General features: G+C 38.4%; 1 protein-coding gene across 5 annotated transcripts in view; it reads left to right on the top strand.

Annotated features, from left to right (window-relative positions):
* The window catches only part of ATP2B1 (ATPase plasma membrane Ca2+ transporting 1), a 62,505-nt gene extending 60,207 nt beyond the window's left edge, over positions 1 to 2,298 (top strand). For all 5 annotated transcript variants that reach the window (XM_035551658.2, XM_035551657.1, XM_035551660.2 and 2 more), the window contains exon 21: positions 852 to 2,298. In XM_035551658.2, the coding sequence (XP_035407551.1) occupies positions 852 to 1,163 (312 nt within the window). In that variant the 3' untranslated portion in view covers positions 1,164 to 2,298. The remainder of the gene's footprint in view (positions 1 to 851) is intronic.
* The last annotated feature ends 19,402 nt before the right edge of the window (positions 2,299 to 21,700 follow it).

Here is a 21,700-nt window from a genome sequence, read left to right on the forward strand (position 1 = left end):
TTCTAATTTGAAAAATGTTAGTTAAGCAGTTAAAAGACTTCAGCCTGGGAATTTTGTCCATGAATTCAATGAAAATTGAAAACTCAAGTAAGCTAAGGCTGATCACCTGCTTCTCTGATACTTTGTGCTACTTGAGTAGTGTTTTCAAAGTTAGAATCTGTCATGGCTACATTTTAAGTGTACAATACAATATTCAGGTTCCTAGTTCTGGTATTAAGCTTCCAAATCATTATTAAGAAACTTTCTCTAGTGTGATAGATGGGTATATACTCGAATATTTACAGCTGTTACAGTGGTATCCTTTTTTGCATGACTTCATAAACGTCTGGTCATTGTGACATTGGCTTACACGTGCTTGGCTTTTTCATAGTCAGTTGACATCCTAATTCCTAGCATGAGAATTAGTAACCCTTTTACCCTCTAACTTATTTTCAGCCCCATTCTCCCTTTCTGCCCCCATTCCCCAACCCCCCCCCCCCCCCCCCCCCCCCCCCCCCCCAGTATTCAATAAAACTCACTGAAATTTATTTAATTTGTGAATAAATAAATAATTGTTGGCCTCACTTGAAAAATGCTTAGCCCATGTTAAGTAATTGAACAATTCTAGTGCCATGTCTGAATTTTTAGGCCCTTCAGCTTCTTGCAGTACTTTCACAATTTTTATTCCTATTGTATAGACTGGCAGTGCTCTACTGAAATGCTCTTCATTTTACAGTTTATTGCAAGTTCCACTGCATCACATATAAATTCGATTCACTCATGTCTAGCTGTTTGTGGATTCAAACTCATAAGAACCATACCATTAACAGTAAATCTGCAGTGTTTTAACAACCTTTTTTCTTTGTTTACAGATCCGAGTGGTGAATGCATTTCGTAGTTCCTTGTATGAGGGGCTAGAGAAACCTGAGACACGAAGCTCAATTCACAATTTTATGACGCATCCTGAGTTTAGAATAGAAGACTCCGAGCCTCATATTCCCCTTATTGATGATACTGATGCTGAAGATGATGCTCCAACAAAACGCAACTCTACTCCCCCACCCTCTCCCAATAAAAATAACAATGCGGTTGACAGTGGAATTCACCTTACAACAGACATGAACAAGTCTGCTACCTCTTCATCCCCAGGGAGCCCGCTACATAGTTTGGAAACATCACTCTGATTGTAAGCTGAATGTTAACACACTAGCTGCATTGTAAAGAAATTGAAACTGGGTCTCTTCACGCATTATGATGGACAAGATGATATTCTTGTCTTGGACTTCAACAGAAGACACACTTGTACGAATGTAGATTTATTTTTTTAAAAAAAAAAAGCTTTCTGCCAGACTGGAGGGTGCTTTTTTGGGGGTGGGAGTAATAATGAACTCTGACAGATGAACAGTAACTCAGCATAAGTGACCTGTGGATCATCTGTTGTACTTAAGAATGGTCCTGAACAGTGTGTTAGCAGAGCTTTAGTTTATCTTGATCCTTTTTTGAGGGGAAGGCTGGGAAGGGCAAGGAGGCCCTGGATTGTTGAATTGATACTTTAATTTCTGCTGTTGGCTGTTAATAATTTGGATTATTTATGTTTATAAATGATACAGATCTGTTTACAAGGTTTGTAGATACTTTTTTGTTCCTGTTCATAGATGGGAAGCTTCCTTATAAATGATGCAGAGAAAAAAACAAACAAAAAAAAAAAAAAAAAAACTAGTCCTTCAAATACTGCTGTATTTTCAGGAAAAGGGTGTTTCTATTGAAACTGTACTAAATTTTGCCTGCAATTTACCTTGTTAAATATTGTAGATAAATTGCTAATACTAATAGCCAAATAGATAACACTAATGCTTTGTAAAAACATGAGCAGTGGTGTTCTAATGAAGTTATGGCCTCTGTCCTAATTAGTTTCTTAAATACATTTACTACTTAATGGTTTTGAAACAACTGTTTAATTTTTAAAAATTTTGAGAAACTTACTGAATAACTTTTGTTCAGAACTTAGTAGGATTGTTTAATGCAGGACATCAATATGTGATGGAACTTGCTTGAAATATTTCTGTTATCTTGGGCAAAATGGATTAAATCAAAATACATCAGAATCTTAGTCCTTTGTTTTTGTCTAAACATGTTTAGTGCTGTCTTGGTGAACTGTGAGTGGAACTGTGATTTTTTTCTAATCTATAGAATCCTTCATGCAGCATGAGGGCTGTTGGCATTTTGAAAGGTTGTTAGTGGGTAGCATACATGTTCTCCTTTTTGTTTTTGAAACTTGTTTGTAAACATGAATAAATCTGCCCTTTTGTTAAAATAAAATTGCAGCAATGGTTTATTACAGATTTTTTTTTTTTTCCTCAGCTCCTTCACAGGAAACATTGGAAAGTACTCTTTTGTATTACTGGTTAACTTTAAATTACAGTTTCAAGATGGTAACAGCCCCACTAAAGCAGTACTTTGGGTAAATGGAATCATGGTGGCTGCCTCATAATGAATGTAAGCTTAAGGTACTCAGAAGTCTTCAAAGAGCCCAAAAAGTACTTGGAAATGAACGGGTCTGGCTGAAATTCTGAGATGTACTCTGAGTACTGCATAAGGACTATATTCCTGACCACCTAAATGAAGGAGAAGAACTGACTGATAGCACCAGTGAAAGTATGTTTTTCACGTTCATGTACCAAAACGGACCTGTTAGTGATAGAGTGAAAAAGACATGGTCTGCCTCATCTGGATTCTTGAAACAGTTAAGGATGGTGGAGCAGTACTTGGTACTTGACCTGGTACTTCCCATGTCTTCTAGGTCCATTACTGTTCAGAAGAGCATGAATTTCATACTGTTTTTCTTTTGACAGCTCTGTGTTCTTAAACATAGCATCTCTATAGGTGTTTTTTTCCAGAATAATTCAGACATTTGGAGAATTTTAAAGGGGTCCCTTGAAAGGAATTAAATTGGTAATGAGGGAGGAGATAACACTAGAGCAAACCGCAGAAATGAGCAGGTTAGGAAGATGAGCTCGAGCATCTTTCCCCTTGTGGTGGGATACCTTCATGCTTGGGTTTGTTCTTCAATGGCTAATGTTGGACATAGAGCACTGTATCCCACTGTCAACCATTCATGTCAACGCAACATGAATGTTGCACCTAGGTGAACACACTGAATTCGAGGCAGAGTGGGTAGGGGGGGATTGCACTTGACACTTTGTATAATAACTTCTCCCACCTTTCTAGCACTTCCCTCGCTTCAGATTTCTTCAGAGTGCTTGGTGGAGTAATTCTTTTTTATGTAAGCTGTTTTTTTCTTCCCCTACTACAAAAGTCAGATGAGCATTGGCTTAAAATGCGGGAAGTTTATCCATAAAGTACACTACCATGTGAGAAGATTCAACGCATCATAACTTAACTTCATTTGAAAACATACTTTATTTTTCCTGTCTTCTAGTTGTGTTCATGACTGCATTGTATCATTTTTTTGGGGAATAAATTCTACACTTAAGCCTTCTGGAGGGACACGGGAGTTGAACGTAGGCTTTGTACATCAGTGGTCCCTCTTGGTTCTGTTAATATCAGTGTGCTGTTCTTATAGGAAGTGTAAGTGAAAACTAAATAAGGAAAAGTTGCTGGGGGGGGAGTATGCTTTCTTTGTGATCTCAAGAAATCATAACATGTTGCCTAGATTATGAAATGGTTATCACTAAGCTAATGAGGCCTTCATTGCCTTTCTGGTTGTAAGGTTTACTTGTCTTTCTTGTAACTGAAATAAATAAATGTGCTATTCATCTCAGTCTGTATGGGGACTGAAATTCTTGAATGTCAGTACAGTACTAATTTAAAACTGAAATGCATGCTAATTCTATAAAAACAGCTCTTATGGCAATGACTTTAAGCTTGTTCCTTTTCAAGAAGTTACAGTATACATGGTATTATGATCAAGCAATACCAGCTTTAACCTAAATGCAGTTCTAGGCTGACTTCTGTTTGAATTCAGTGCCTTGGGTAGGATATCTAATACACTTTGGTATAAGACAAAAAGTAGGACACCTAATCTTGGTTTTGGGGGAAGGGGAGTGAAAAGTTAACTGTTATAAAGAGAATTTATTTTTTCTGTATTGGTCTTAACAGGAAGAGGAAAGTGCTGCATCATGGAATATTCTGAAGAGAATAATGGATACAAATGCCATAATGCCAAACCAATGATTGGGGTTTGTAGCAAATGTGAGCGTCCAAAAATGAACTGACACTCCCAGGGATTTTTTTGAACAATAGGAAGCTTTCCAGTATGTTTCAAAGTGAACAAGCAAATGTAATATTCATAAAAGGATAACTAATGTATGTCTGACTGTATTGGGAAGTTGTTGCAGAGGCCTTATGTGTTCAGCTTCTGCAGGGTTCAGATCATATTAAGCCTTGTAGAAATTAAAGTAGAATGTTTTAAAAGCAGAACTGACATTATGATGCAAAATGCTTGATTCTAAAGAGCTGCTTTTTCCACCCCTTCCCCAAGCAGTGCATATCTTCTGATCCTACAGATTCCAAGCCCTCACTGAAATACCTTAACTTTGTTGGATGAGCCTGACCAGCAAGGAGAGTCCCGCTCCGACTTAAAGTTATCTTCAGATGGAACTGGTCTGCTTATTCAGGGCCATGTCATGAAAATTTCTGGGTCAGTCAAGAGCCTGAGCGCTGCTCCTGCTTACCTTCTCCCCTGGACTGTATACAGAACTAACCACCTTCTTCAGGAGACTGCAGCATCCATCCAGGAGTTGGCTTACACGATGTCTAATCCAAAAGCCTCCTACAGGTACTACTTGCCCTTTTTGTTCAAAGTAAGACCTAAGATGAGGATTTGCTTATGGGATGGGTTTAAATACCTGAGAGAATGCAGCATGAAATAGGTAACTCACTAGGGAGTGACAACACCATTCTAGTTACAATGCATAAAAATACAGTAAGAGGTACTTATGCTGCAAATCTGGCAAAGCAGGGACTGTTCCTCAGTAGGGTAAACAAACTAGATATGGCTCCTATGCTTTTAGTAACTTTATAGCATTAATATATATTATCATATAATAACGAGAAGAGTGACATGGTTTGTCCAAAATACTAAGAACTGCAAAGAAGCAAGCAGATTTCTATTGCCCTCTGTGGAGGAAGCAGGGTACTATATTCTGTGTCCACATACAATTTTATGGCCACTTCATAGCTTGTTAATCTTATGGATGTATTCTTAGTGTGCATAAGGATGCCCAGTATTGTAGAAGATAGATGATAATTTGTTTTCAGCCATTCAAGATTTAGTGAATTCCTCTAATCCCCTACTCTACTGTTAAACTCATCCAACAAGTCTCCTTTTATATTTAAAAAATACATATATTTTTTAAACATTACCCTGAAAAAGGTTCCTTGGCATGCCCCTGCTGGAAGATGGTAGGAATTCAAGCTTGATAGGATACTAGCAAAGGGATTTCTGGAAATTGAGCTTTTGATTTAAGTGTGTGCTTAAGAATACTGAAACATCACCTGACGTCTCAAATTCTGGTGTTCTGACAAGGGACAGTCCAACCAGAAAACAGCAGTTGCTCACTGAAATGCAAGTATGTATTCTGTAACCCTTTGATTCATCATAAAGCTAGCAATATCTAACAGTATTCTGACACCTTCATCTGCTTCCCTAAGATGCCTCTCTTCCAGGGTTTCATACCCTGAAAGGACAGTAATACAGCTGAAGTATGCTGAAAGGCTGTAAGTACAATCACACAGAAAAGCCTTCTATGGCTTCCTCCTCCTCAGCAAAGGCATGATCTTAACTTTGCTCTGATAGTTGATAAGGCACAAAGTGAGTACTAGTGTTTCCTATTTAAAGCTTTGAGTCACCATGAGTGATACTTGGCATTAGTATGGTTTTGGAATACACACTGAGAGGATGTTTTCCATCCTTGTCTAGAAAGGAGGACATGGGAATGAGTAGGTATTTTTTTCACTATATGAAAGTGAACAGAATGATCTAACTTCCTGGGCAAAAGCCCTTCGCAGAATCTGTGAGATCATTATAGATGTACTGTATCTGAATATGCACGTTGTTCAAAAGCACTGAAGTTATTTGCTTAAAGGAGCTTGTGTCACTTTAAAAGGATATAATGACTTCAAAAGAATCAAATTCCACTGAGTTTACTGCCTTTCTGTATGCAAGCAGAATTAAGTAACTGTTAAACAGTTAGCCTACCCAAGTATTAAAAATAATTGCATCCTTTTTTACTTGGATATAGCACATTATAAACAAACTGAAAACTGTGATAAGTCCTAAGTTTAGGAACAGAGACATGCCTTTAACCTAGTCGCAAACCTGAGTTCAAAATTAAAGTGAAGTTTCCTTCAGGCAGCATTCATTCCCTCTAGTTCAGTTATTCTAGTCTACTGTATTTCTAGACTTACTGGAAATGTAGACAAATTTTGTTGCAGAACGACTCAAAATAGAAAATGGGAGTGGTTGTTTTTATTTTTCTGGTTGTTAATAGTATTAAGGATTTCTACAGAAACAGAGCATATAGCTCAAATGCTTCTAAATTTTGTGTGAACAGCCTCCTAAAAATTCTGATTACAATTAACAACAAACAAAACCCCCTACAAATAAACACCAGAAGATGCATCCGTTATTTTTAACAATTTCAGTTTTACAAATACAGCTTTAAATTGACATTTTCCCTCTTCTCCAAATTGGTTTCTCTTTGTAGGTACAAAACATCTTTAGTTTTAACCTAAGTTTGTCTCAACATCTCCTGAAGGTAAGCAGCTATTTGGCTGATGTTTATGGGGAAATGAAGAACTCGCTTCGAATGCTGTGCTAAGCAGATATTGCATATTGTTTTGTGCTGCAATTTTAGGGGAAACCTGCAAAATTATCAAATGAAAACATTCAGACTTCTTGTCATAAGACTTGTCAAAGGATACATGAATACATAGATTGCTTAAAATAGGGAGCTTGGAATTGCTATTTTAGTGTGAAGATCTAGGACTTAGTTTCTGAACAATACTTGTTTAGATGAGATGGTACATCTTTACTCCCTGGCTGTGTGCATGGGCCTCAGTATTTTTTCTGACATCTTTTCTGACACATAACAGTCTAATTCATTGAGGACTAGGATAACAATCACTGCTGTTAAACTAGCATTTTAAAATCATAGTTTAAAAAAAATAAAATTAAAAAAAAAAATACGCCAGAACATTTTCTGTAGTATCTTAATTTCCAAAAAGATGAGTAATTCCTAGCTTTTTTTCCTTCTACCAAATCATCTGGACCATAGTAATTCATCTAGTAGTAATGTGGACATGACCTAAAACCTTGTATCTTATCCCTTTCTCCTGCTCCCCCTTCATGGCCCTCCTCTGGATTCGCGCTAAAAGGTCCACATCTTTCTTTTGCTGGGGGCCCCAGACCTGGACACAGAACTCCAGGTAGGGCCTCATGAGGGCAGAGTAGAGGAGAACAATCACCTCCCTAGGCCTGCTGGCCACTCCTCTGTTGATTCAGTCCAGGATGCAGTTGACCTTCTGGGCTGCAAGCACACACTGCTGGCTCATGCCAAGTTTTTCATCCACCAGAACCCCCAAGTCCTTCTCTGCATGGCTGCTCTCAATAACTTCTTCTCCCAGTCTGTACTCATGTTCAGGATTGCCCTGGCCCAAGTGCAGCACCTGGCACTTGGACTTGCTGAATCTCATGCGCTTCACATGGGCCCACTTCTCCAGCCTGTCCAGGTCCCTTTGGGTGGCATCCCTTCCTTCTGTTGTATCAACTGCACCACTCAGTTTGGTGTCATCTGCAAACTGGCTGAGGGTACACTCAATCCCATCATCTATATCATTGATGAAGATATTGAAAAGCAGTGCTCCCAAGACAGACCCCTGAGGGACACCGCTTGTCACCGGTCTCCACCTGGACATAGAGCCATTGGCCACCACTCTTTGGGTGCAACCATTGAGTCAATTCCTGATCTACCGAATGGTCCACCCTTCAAATCCATATCTTTCCAATTTAGAGATTTGGATGTCATGTGGGACCATGTCAAAAGCCTTACAGAAGTCCGAGTAGATGACATCAGTCTGTCTTCCCTTGTCAACTGATACAATCACCAAGAGGTGTAATTCTGCAAAGCTTCCCCATTAGCCTCATGGATGTTATTTGTAAACAGATAGAATTCAACAAAGAAAACAGCCACTGGAACCATCAGAGCTGAGCCATAACAAGAAAGGGACTGCTGCTTGTCTGTTTACCCTAAACTGACATGACAAATGGACTTCCTAGTGTTTTCCTGCTGTAATGCTTACTGTGCTAGCAAAAGCTCTGGACACTTCTGCTGTCCTCTGCTATTGTAAATGTTCTGAAGGATGACTGACTGGGAGGGTCAAAAATTAATGTCTTAAAACGTGAAGACACGAGGGGAATCTTGGAATCCTGATCCATTAAGTAACCAGTTAAACCATTCTGGTGGTTGGTCTTCTGGGCTTTGAAACTTTTAAATGAAATTTGTGCTGTTGTTTTTCTAATGGGGAAAAAAGCTATCCCTCTACCTTTAAAAAATAAAAAATATTTGTTCCAGATTACAGTACTGGAAGACAATGCCATTTTAAAAGTTCTTCTAAAACAATATCAGTAAGTATAAGGAACTCCACCTTGCTTCTGCTTTTCATCTAAAATGCTACAACTTTCAGACTTTTAAGTTACTCCATGTGAAGTGATACATTATGTTTGCAAGGCTGCTGGGTATCCTAGAGGATTTTTTACAAGCGAGGCAACCAGATTGTCTAAAATATCTTAAGCAGCTTTGGTATTTTTTGGAAATATAGGGGCATTATGTGCAGAATAAATGGGATTGCATATGTGCATTGGGAAAAAAAGAAAAAGCCTTGCAGTTCCTATTCCTCTGCAGAAACACCTTTTAGTAAATAGAAGCATGCATTTTTTTCCTTTCTTCTAGCAGCTCTTTCTCATAACCATTTTATGATTTCCAAATGAAATAAAAATAATTTTGATCTATGACTAATGCAGCTATACACGAAGCTTGCTGCAAATAGTATTACTGACATGTTTTTAGAGTTGTTCTCTAGCAAGCTGAATTTAGTCTGATCTTGAGGATTTCAGCAGTGATGTTTTTAAATGTCATAGATAGGATTTAAGTTACTGGTTTTGCGTGAAGATCTCCTTGTAAGAAGCTTCAAATACATTGTGTTTTTTTTTCTTTCTAATGAATTTTAGCAAAGACCAGTGAAACTTAAAGAGGACTTGAAGATGTTTTCCCCTCCTGTTAAGAGAGAAATCTGTATGAGAAATAACACAGGTTAGTTGTTAGTTCAGTGCTGAACAACGTAGACTTTGTGTGGTGTCTAATCCCTGCTTCTTCCTCTCCTTCCTTAGTTTGCAATGCAGCTCTGCAGACAGCTGTCTGGGAAAACATTCTGAGCTGTAAAAAGGGGTAGCAGTTAAATAAGTATTTAAACATCCAAAACAAAATATTATTCCTTTTTTTTTTAAATACAGTTAGACTATTCAGCAGAAAATAGCTCTTAAGTAAGTAAAATTCACAGCCTTTTTTTCTTGGCAATTATTAAAGGAAAGATGCTTCATGAAATAATAAGAGTGAAACTTCAAGAAGTTCTACTGTTCTGAGCAGGGGTTTGTATTAGATGACTTCCTGAGGTTTTTTCCACTCTGAATTGTCCTATGATCCAATTTTTAAATAGTCTTCAGTGGGTATCTGTTAAACTTCTCATATGCCTTTTTTTTTTTTTTTTTTCAAAATACAAACAAGACATGCTTAGGTATACTTTGAGGTACGAGTCTGTGATATGTAGGAAAGCCCACAGATTCGAAAGTGATGTCCAGAAAGCCATACTGTGCAGTTGTGTGGAAAGCAGCTGTTCCTCAAGGAAGAAGATAATTCGTCACTCAGTTATTTGGCTCTTTCAAATCTTTCAAGTGTAAATCTTTCAAGAATAAAAACTGTAGCTACTTGTAAGGAAAACAAAGAGCTCACTTATTTGCTGATTTGTGTAGTTTCACTGCTGTCTACTCAGGATACTTGCAAGAAGTTGCTCCTTTTTCTCAAAGATGCTGTGTTACTTTTCTGGTTTCAGATGTTGGTTTCTGAAAAAGAAGGTTCTTTTGCAGTTGCATAAAGTTAATGAAATCTATATTATTGTTTAACATCAACAAAGAATTGAGAGCACTGAAAAATACACTTCCAGTAATAGAAGTCTGTAATTTAAATGGAATTGAGAAGCTGACTCTCATCCTTACCTTAGTTCATAGGGTGGTTCTCTTACAGGCTTTTATGAAACTAAGTGAAATAGAATGCAGTATCAGTTTCGTGACCGAATATAAATACTCCCTCTTGCTTCAACTTACCAAAATACATTGTCACCATTGCAGAATACAGTGTTTTATCAGCTTTGTGCATCTCTTTACATGCAAAATTTTAAATGAATGCAGTCTGAAGATAATCTTATGCTAATGTAGGATGCCTGATGTTACAAAGCTGCTGTTCTGGTCTTAAAGAATGAACAGGTAAAACTGCTGTCAAATATTTCAAGTGTAAGACATATAGTAAAACTAGCTGACTGACCAAACATTGTGAGATGATTCAAATAGAAATTTGACATTCTAGCTATTGAAAAAATAGATGAGTTTCTGCAAAACAGTTGCTATAGCAATGTGTTATTTATAACAAAAGAAAAGGCTTCTGAAACCAAAAAAGGTTTAAAATGAATATGTTTAGAAGATGTGGGAGGACTGCCTATAACACCAAATCTGAATATACTGTGTTCTGGCTCTCCAATGGTGCAGAAATCACTTAAATTTTCTTCTGTAGGGCCAGTATATTGCTATGCATTTCAAAGGTATTAGTGTTTCAATAAAAGATGAACTAAATGCTATAACGAGAGGTTAAAAGTATTCTGAATTACTATTTTGAGCTTAGGAGCGGTTGCCAAGCATTCTGCAGGCATGTCAGTACCTGAATACATTTACTACAGCTTTAAACTTCATTGATTCCACTCTATGAAACGACTAGACAGTGCAAGTCTGAATATCAACTGGATTGTCAGCTTGCTACTAATCGCTAAGATCAACATTTTCTCTGCTTGAATGAAGAAGTGCTGCAGACTTCTAATCATTGGATGAGGATCATGAGCTGATAAAATACCACCTGAGAATACTACTTCATACCAGCTTTCTTTATTACTGTCCCCAAAGACAATCAGCACAGCCATTAGATCTCTCAGTGTGGGTTTTCCAGAGCCATGCTTGATCCTGGTTAACTGTTGTCAAAAGACCAAGCCACTGAAACAGTTGTGTATGCTATCATAAACCAGTTTGAAACATTAGAATCAATTCTGTTCAACATTTTTATCAATGATCTGGCTGCAGGAGTGGAATGTATCCTTAGCACATTTGCTGGCAATACTAAACTGGGAGGGGCTGCTGATTCTCTGGAGGCATAAAAGGCCTTGCATAGGGATCTAGATAGACTGGCACACTGGGCAATCATCAGTGGCATAAAGTTCAACAAAGGTAAGTGCTAGGTGCTGCACCTGGGACAGAGTAACGTTAGCCACTTCAGTAATACAAAGCCTGATACTTGTACTATAACTTAAATTTCCTCAATGATCTGATTTTTCATTGAGAAATGCCTTCAACTATTGACTGCCCTATTAAAATTACACAGTTCAAGATGTTTGCTTCTGAGGCAGAAGAGTAATGATATGAAATAAAATGGTTTAGCCACTTACAAGAATGAAGCTGGAGGCAGATGTGTTATTTTCCATGTTAATGCTTGCTGCTGTTGCTATTCTAACATCTCCAAGTTTTTAAACTAGCTTAGAAACTCATTGAGGAGGATGTCTGGGTGTTGAGGATCTCTTGCTGTTCCATTGGAAAGTGTGGACAAATTGCAACCTGCTAAATACCTGTACAACCAGCCTTGTTCATTGCCCAGCACCATTCTCTGGAAATTCTACTTGTTCTGAGCAAACTGCTCTCTACCATTTCTGAGGGATGCTGATCAAGTTGCAATCGATCCTTTCACACTGCAGTGATGATGATCATAATCCATGATGCTGGCTTGGGTTACCTCCTCTGCTCTGTTCATGTCTTCCTGCAGCATCCTGTCAGCTGGGCTATTTCAACTTTCTGTGACAGCGTGGTGAACCGCACCAGAACGTCTTTTGGTTAAACTTCTGCTGCTGAAGCTAGTACTGCTGCTGCAAAAAATGTTTTTCATGTTATCAGCTGTATGAGCTGCTCCCTCTGTGGTTAATACCCCAGTAACATAAAGGTGGAGGAAGTGGGAGGGGCGAGGGTGAAGAAAATTATGAGCAGTGAGGAGGCTGCAGAAACTTCCAAGGGAAGCAAAGCAGTGAGCTGATCGCATATCCTTCTATATAACAGGGTAGGCTTGTAGAGGAACAAGAAGAATGCATATTCAGGTTGGAAAAGGTGTAGCTAGTAACGTAAGTTCCTCCAGCTCTGGCCACTAACAGGAGGGTTATGAACTGTGTCCCTCTTTCAGTTCATACTTTTGCTTGAGCATTTAGGTACCTTTCTATCTTATTTTGGTTTACAGGAGAACCTATGCTGTGAATTTGAATGCTGAAATTTGACAACCAACGTGGGTCACAGTATGATTTCGCATAAGTGATGATAGGTTGAAGGGACTGTAACAAGACTGGAATACCACACAGTCTAAGTAAACACCATGTGTGTGCAATTCCTGCTACTTCATCTGCAAAAGCTGCTATGTCAAGATAACCTTTCTAACTTCAAAAGGGAAGGCCGTTTGACTTCTGTTTTCTCTTTAGTGCTCAGCGGTTGTGATGACACTGATATGCTACATATCTGGTCTGCTACTGACAGGCCCTATTTACCCTCCCCACAGATATGACCAGCCTCCATAACACCTGCAAACCAACTTCCATGGAAAAACACCCTACAGAAGCCTAACTGTATTGTGGTGGAGATTTGGGGTATACTGTGTCTATATGCCTTGTGATTAGAAGTGTTCAAAGTGATTAATAAAAACACAAGTAATGGCGCTTTTTTTTAATACGACAGAATGCTACAGGGAACCTGACCAATTCTCTCAAACATGTTTTAACAAGGGACATTTTTCTCTGTTCCATTCTGTGTGATATGCAAATGCTACCTTCTATTCTTCTCCCCTGCAGAGTACAGGGATTGTTCAGTTATTCAAGTCTTCTCTCAAAACAAAAGCATTCATTATGCTGAGATCACCAAAAAAGTCTTACTTTATTAGTACCCCTGCAAGAAGTCTTAAAGCAACCTGACACATCAAACTAGGTATTTAAACAGCCTTCCTGCAGGAGAGGAAAGGGAGTTTTTTTTAAAAAAAAAAAAATGATGAGTAGAAGGGGATATTTATAGTTTGGACTTTCTACCCCCGAAATAACTCATGAGATTTATATGCCTCATCAGTGGAATAGGGCCTGTGGGTTAGATTTATAATTTCATAAGCAGCATTTGTCAAGATACCATTACACCACTCTCTCTTTGAATCAGACTAGTGTCTAGATGTCTCATTTAAGGTGGAAGCTTTTATGCTTGATGCAGGAATGCAAACAGAACAGTATTTAATTATAAGCTACTAGTATTCCCCTTCATCTTTCTGTATGCATCAGCCATGCAAGTAGTAGTCAAGAGAAAATCTAAATGGTTGCAGTAGGAAGCATCTGTGGTACTCTGTCACTACTCATGATTTGTCGGTTTTGCTAACCGACACACTGGAAAGTTCTGCCTGCTGAAGCAGCCGGTGCTGCAACAGAAGAGGAGGAGAGGGGGGAAAAACGAAAAGTAAAGATGCAGCATTTCCTTTTCCAGACAAAGAAGGTACTTGCCTGTTCTGAGACAGCAACAAAGAGGGGCAGATCAGTTAGCATTCAGGGTTGTCTCTGAAGTGGCAAAAATGTAATATGTAAGGTTTCTTCTTTCTCACGTAACCCGATCTTCTCTGAAACAATTCCAAAACAAGCAGTTGCCACTGCTAGTCAGAAACACGTTGCTTTACTCCCATCCCTCTGGAGACTAACCTATGGGAAGGGTGGAACCAAGTTCTCCTAATTCGGAAACCAATGCCACTGATAAAATAAGGTATGTGAAACAAGCTGTGCAGCAGAACACCACCCCTCCTCCAACAAGTGTTCTCTTGTTTCCATTTCCATGTCTCTGGATACTACTTTCCTTGATCTTTGCCCCTATAAACAGACCTCTTGAACTTTAAGCCGAAGTAAAGGACCCAGAAAATCAATTGGCCCAGTGATCTCCCCTTGTTATTTTTTACAGCTACATCTTCCCTTTCTCCACTTGTAGCTGCAGGTGTTTAGGCACCATTCAGTTCCTCAATTTCCAACAAGAGGGGCGTACTGGTTCTCCTCACTTGTTTCTGTAGTAACATTAATTATAATTTCTCATACTTTGTACCTGGCAGTTCTGGTCACTGGATTCAAGCACTCGCATTCATTTTTCTGTTGTACTTTTGCTGCTTACTCATATTTGATATGTTCATGTGTGTTTTTCCCTAGTCCTGCTTGGGTAAGTGCAGATAAGCAAGCTTATAAAAGGCAGGAGATAAAGTAATTACCATTTTCCCCTCCCATCAGCAGCAGAAAAAAATAACCATGGGCTATTAAAACAGATGAAACTGAGTACACCATAGTAAGTTATGTATTTAATAATTCAATCAGACTTCGTTTATAACATGAGCCTTCCTGATGGCCATTACTGGTTAAACCAAATGAAGCAAGAAGGGGTACCACATGCTCTTCTATATTCATACAGTTCTCATAAATGGACAGGACCAGTTAGTCTGACCAGAAGCCTGAGCTGTTTGGGTGGCTGAAAGGAAGACAAGTCCAAACGTGTGATGCGCAGCAGCTACTGAAGCAATAACTAAAGATCCTAAGGTGATGGGTCAGACTGCCAGCGAAATAGTCATCACCTTCACAGGGGCAGGAGCAGAGAAGACATCTGGCAAGCAGAAAAGGTGCTAGCGTTCCCACACAAAGTACATCTTATCTTTTGCCCAAGCTGAACTGCAGAACACAGGCGCTATGTACCTACCTAAACCAGCCAGTGTGCACACCTGCAGTACTGTTAGAAAGCTAGCTAGGACATTTTGTGCATCTATCAGACAGCGATGGCATGGACCAAACACTACCCATACTGCTGCTGTAACCTAGCTAACACCACAACTGCTATGTCTCCCTCAGCTTGTCTTTGTAGGAAAGGTGCTCCAGAACCCTCGATCATCTTTGTAGCCCTCCTCTGGACTCGTTCTAATACTCCATGTCCTACCATCCCAGATGCAGGTCTTAGCAACCTCACAAAGTTCAGTGATGTCAAGTGCAATCTGCCCATTTTTTCCAGTCTGTTGCAGTTTCTGCAGTCCTTCAACATACCAACTGCTCTCCTCAATTTGATATTGTTTGCAAACATGCTGTCAGACGGACTTACTGTTGGTGATCAACATCCTTTCAGCCTCATGGTCCAACCAGTTTTCCATGTGCCTTATTGTCCACTTAATCAAACCATGCCTTACTGACTGAGTGTAAGGATACTACAGGAGATCATGTCAAAAGACCTTGCTGAACCCAAGGTATGCCACATCAGCTGTTCTCCCTTCATCTGCATAGTCACTCATCACAGAAGGCAATCAGGTTAGTCAGGTGTGATCCGCCCCTGCTAAATCCGTGATGGCTGTTCTCAATCACTTTCTTGTCCTTCAGATACTTGGGAACAGCCTTGGGGACGATTAGCTCCACAACCTCACCAGCTCCAGGCTCACTCACCAGCCCATAATTCCCCAGACCCTCTTTTTGCTCTTGTGAAGTTGGGTGGGATATTTGCTTTTCTCTGATCAAAAGCAACGTCCCCTGACCACCATGACCTTTCAAAGGTGAGAGTGAGCAGCTTGGCAACAGTACCAGTCAGCTCCCTTAGCCCTTTCTGATGCATCATGTCTGGTCCCATGGACTTATGTATATTTGATTAGTTTTAGTGCCCTCAAACTGTACCATCCTCTGCTGTGCATAATGGTTCACCCCAGAAACTACTAGTAGGCTAAGGATTTGGGAAACTGGAGGAAAAACATGACTGAAAACTGCCATAAAAAGCATCAAGTCGCTCAAACCTTTCCATGTCCTTTCTCAGTAAGTGGTTCCCCTGTCCCACTGAGCTATGGACACGTACTTTCCTTAGTTTTCCTTTTGCTGCCATGTACTTGAAGAAGACCTTCCTGTTGCTTTTCACATCCATCCTTTGTTCCAAGCTAAGCTTTGGCTTTCTTCACTCCATCTTTGTGTATGCATGTAGTTATGTTAAAACCGCCTTCCTTCTTCCTCTACAGCCAATCTTGTGTTTCCTTGTCTCCCTGTTGCCTCACCCACTTCTACTGGTAGTCACTGTTTCTTATACACTCAGGCTGTATGTAGGATGGATAGCACAGTCAAAGGTGAGGCCATCAGTAAAACTCACCTGAGTAACAATCCAGGCATGTAGCATCACCTGGCAGATATGACATGAGAATTTGAAGCTACTGACATTACTTGCAAATTTACACAGCAGAACAAGAGAAGTGAAGCCAGGTCTGTCCCACCCTGGCTGCCTGTGTCAGACCCAGAAGTGCCAGATTCCAGTGCAGGTTCTGACAAAACAGTAGAAAGCAAAACTATCATGTATCTATCTAAAGACATTCCAGTGCAACAGGCCTGTGTCCAGCAAACCACATGGAAGGTAAGTTGGAGGAAAAAAGATGCAAAGCAATCACAGTATAGCACTTGACCTGCTTCTTCTACAACTTCGTGATGTCTGACTCATCACAAAATCATCAAGGTTATAATTCTTCAAGTCTAAGCTGGTTTTAGAAGCAGCAGAGCACTGCCAGTATTACACTATCAAAAATGATCCTGCTGGGATTTGCACATGAACTAATAGTGACGTGTGTAGAATTAGCTCAACTATCTCTACTCCTGTGATACAATTATCTACAACCTAAATAATCTACCCATGGGAAACAAAGAATTGATTTTATTTGAAATGCTAGTACTTGCCAGCACAGACACCTGTAATTGCCTTTGTAAGCATGCTACAGAGAGTCACCTTCATAGATGAGCACCCTAATATGAATGGGGGAGTCAATTCTATAAAATTCAATACGTAAAAAGGGAGAAATTCTGTGCTTTATTAACTGCAAACTATAAAATGCAACTGTGAAAATAACCGTATAAATAAAAAAGCAATTTCATCTCAGAAAAGAGAGCAGAGCCTGTCCTCAATCTCAGACAGAACAAGAACATCAGATGAAGAAGAAATTTGTGGAGATGGTGGAACCTGGTATTTCAGAGGTATTCTTACCCAGTCAAAATGCAGGGAGGGTAGAGAGAACCTTGATGAAAAGATCATATTTCGGCACAATGTGACAGGAAGAAACATGAAATAAAGAAGTCTAATTCAAGGTTGTGGGGCAAATTCCCCATTGTCTATTGTACATACTGAATAGAAGGCAGTTTGATCAGATGAAGAAATTTTCACAAACCTTGACATACCTTGCTGATACTGGACTGTGCATTAAGCTTCAGCCTGAGCTAAGAGACACTTAAACCAAATTTAGAACTTACCAACGTAAGCAAGAAGTATTAAAACAAATTGTGGGTTCTGACTCAGTCCTAAAACATGCTGTGAATCCAAGTACTGTCTACATACCTAATGTCTCTTGCTATAAACTGCCTATAATACAGGGTTCAATTATTTTGACCATGTAAATTTCAGGCAAATATCCAAGCCAATGCAAGAAACAGAAATAGCCGTTCCCTTGTTCTTCCATATGACTCTGATACCACAAAACAAAAAACAAGTAGCTAGTGGAAAACAAAAGCTACAGACATTCTGAAATATAATCCTACTGATGCAAAATTTAACCAGCTAACATGCCAGAAGTGATTATTTCTGTCTTAAACTTAACAAAATGTAAAGAATAAGCAATAAGAAATAACATCTGAGGAAGGTGTGACACAAAACAGAGGTCAAATCGGAAATAACATCAGGGTTATTGAACAGAAAACATCATTAGCTAAGTAAGATTGTGTTATGCTCTTCTACAGGTAATTTTAACCAGTAGCCTTAATTAAAAATGGCTCTTACAACTCTGAATTTTATTTCTACACTTTCTTTTTCTTTTTTTTTTTTTTTTTTAAAGTATTCCCTAGGGGCATAGTAGTAATTTCTTGGAGCACTGAAATAAGAATTTGGAGTCAGACATGAATTCTGTCTCTGATTCTATGACAATTTCCCATAAAATTAGTTTCCTTGGATTGTGCCTTTCTAACAGCAGTTTTTAAATAGTGTTCACCACTGTGTGCAACTCTACAAAAATTCAAAAGCAAGTAAATTTCTACTTATAGAATAAATGACTAGTAGAACTAGAAAAATACTTTGCAATCTCTGAATAAAAAGCACCGAATTAATATAAAGTATCTGATTACCTTAGCTATAACGTACACATCTACTATTTTTTCATACAATCCCACATAAGTTCCCCAAAGCCTAAAGTACCACCTGTGTACCACCACCAAACTACCACCCTTCTGTTTTGTTCCTTCAAGTTTAGGAAAAAAAAACACTACCACATTCTTGTCTTTGGTCTTCACTGACATATCATTAGCTAGCCACCTTCACTGGCATGCTTTGAATTTTTACACAGCCTTCAGATCTGAACATCTTTCATTCAATTCCTCATGTTTGTCTCACAACTTAATTGTTCATCTATGTACAAGGGGAAAATTGTATGTTTAAAAAAATGTTTCTAACCACTTTCTGGGTTCGTGAAATATTCTGATCAATTGTAATTGCAGGTGGCAAGAACAGGTGCTTTTCTACATTTTCTGGTTAAATCTAACGCATACGGAATTTTTTCCTTTTGAAATAATTAGTCAAGCATGATGCACTAAGGTTTTATCACTCCTTATATTTTCTATGTCTTCACTTTAAATGTTGAAAACTTCACCCATCTAGTTTTAGCAAAGTCTGCTTTAAAATAAACCCCATGAACTACCTGCTAAGATGAATTCTGTTACGTTCCAAGTTCATCCTTAGCACCCAGAAAATAAATTTATTGCCATCTTTTATTCAAAAATTAGGCAGCTAAACCAGGATTTGGTTTCACAGAGTCTGGACTTCAACAAAAGCTACTAAAATTGAGTAAGTGAAAGATCGAAAAGTTTATCTTCAGTTAAATTTATTGTAGTTTCTCTTTGTCCTGTGTATTCCATTTCCTAGTTTATTCTCCTTATTAGTTTCTTTAGATATATTGTTGCCTTACGATACATAGATAGACAGACACTTCACCAAGCTAGGTATCTCCACACAACAGTTCACCAGTTTTCATCAACTCACTCTTGCAGTTAATATCCATGTTACTCTAGATGATGCTATTGTCAAGCTGTACTAAATGGAGATACTCTGCAAACACCGCTCTACGCATCTGCCAAAGCATCAATAAATTTGTTCTAACCTTTTCTGCATTATATTAACTTCTTCAAAACATCAATACCCTCAAGAACCTAATAAAATACATTAATAGCTGCTAATTTGAAACACCCCATACCAGACAGTTTGCTAAGCTAATTTGGTTCCAACACATTGAATTTTGGAATAAGCCAGTTTGTCAGGCATTGTATGCAATGGCAAACGGCCATCATACCACACATCTATTTAAAAAACAGCTGCTTTACTTATTTTTAGGAAAGCTAAATGCAAGCAAAAATCTATTTACCAACACACCAATGTTACTGGCAGCACAGCAGATATTACTGCTATTGATCATCCATTAAAACATTACAAAAAGAAAAGACAGACAGAGATTTTCTTTAAATTTTGAATTGCGTGCAGGTATACAGGTAGTGATGTCATTGCAATAAAGCACCATAATAGGATTATCCCAGAAGATTCCTCTAGTCAGAACAATCTCATCATCAGAAAATAATCACTGGCTGCAAACATTCCCACAAATCCAAATAATATACATACACTATAGAGACTATGGCTTGTAATCTAACATTGAAGATAACACTAAGGCAGGTTTACATGCAGCTCATTGCATGCTTCAACTGCATATTATTTTGTGAGTTATCTTTAGCATGCTTTTTGGGTACTTAGGGTTCTCCCTATTAAGGAATTCTCCAAGGGTTCTCTCCAATTAAGGAATTTAATCCCTGAAGTCATTACAAAAATATGTATCCTTTATATAAAAGTGTCTAATTAAAAGGGACAAACCAAAGAACCCTCTAAATAACATGCCCATTTTTATGCAAATTCTAATGACTTTAAGACAAATTCTTTGGCCCAGTAACTGTCACTCAGCTTCTGATCTACACAGCTATTTTATTTACAGTACTGTTTTAAAATTATGCTATTTTCCTTTACACATCTCCCTTCAGGCACTTTAAGTTCTCTTATGTATCCTTCAGTAGAAATACTATGTTTTCTGCAAAAGGAAAAATCCTAAAAATCTATCAGCTGCAAGCTACTGCCCAATATTTAAAATTACTTGTTACTGTGCCTAATCAAGTCCCTATTACACGTCCTTGCTCTCTTGCCATATTTGAAGTCAATGACATTCTACAAAGCCATTTGACTAAATATAAGTTTGTTGCCAATTTTCATCAATCTACACAGACATAAAACTAATTATTTAAGGAAGCAGACCTTTTAATATTTTAACCCATCCCACTATACAGTTCCAGAAATATAGATCTCTTTAAATTTCTACTTAGAAATACACGTGATTTGCACGTAATATCCATCTTGTCTATTTGCTGAAAAAAAGAATCCATCCAGTGTTTCGGTGAATACAATAGCTATAATCAGTGCAATTCAGAAAGTTGAAAATCCTTTGCATTAAAAAAGACTAATGTTGGAGATTACGTAAAGCATTTGGAAATAGAACAGTGAAATATATTACACACATAACAAATATAAAATACTCCACAACTGTCTATGTGAGGCTGCCACCAATCATAGTGAATACAGACTATTCAATATTCAATGACTTAATAGGATTCCTGAGCTACCTCATTAGCAGAATTGGATGTAAAAATATTTCTTCAAAATTTTCTTAAGCTAGTAATATTTAAATGTCAGGTAATTTGCCATGTGTGCCCTACTTTGATAAGAGCCTCATCAGGCTTTTTACTGTGTATTGAACTATGTTATGTGGACTTCACTAATACGAAACTCATTTCTCCTTCAATACCTTCTTTTTGCAAATACGAGAAAGCTGTGACATAAAATTGATGCATCTGACTATGATTCCCTTTTGCATTTACTGGCAAAAAAAAAGCAACCGGTTTTCATGAAACTTACAGTTTCTGTAGCTGGAGTGTTTGTTCCTCAGCTTTTTAGTCCAGCTGACAAACGGTCTGCCAGGAGCACTGCATTTTGAAAGAGCTGCAGCTACCTCCTAGCTGAAAGCATCCTGTCTGGAAACAGATCTTGTTCTACCTAGGCACTTCTTAATGTCCGCTGATATGCAGTCCTATGAAGAGTTAACAGACAGATGAACAATGAATGCATAGAGCGTAGCTATTTTTTAGGCCCCCCTCAAGTGGTTGCGAAAACATGAAGTCTTCCTGAACTTTCCTTCAATTTCTCATACATGTACAC

Source organism: Cygnus atratus, chromosome 1 (assembly GCF_013377495.2).
Source record: "Cygnus atratus isolate AKBS03 ecotype Queensland, Australia chromosome 1, CAtr_DNAZoo_HiC_assembly, whole genome shotgun sequence".
NCBI lineage: Eukaryota > Metazoa > Chordata > Aves > Anseriformes > Anatidae > Cygnus > Cygnus atratus.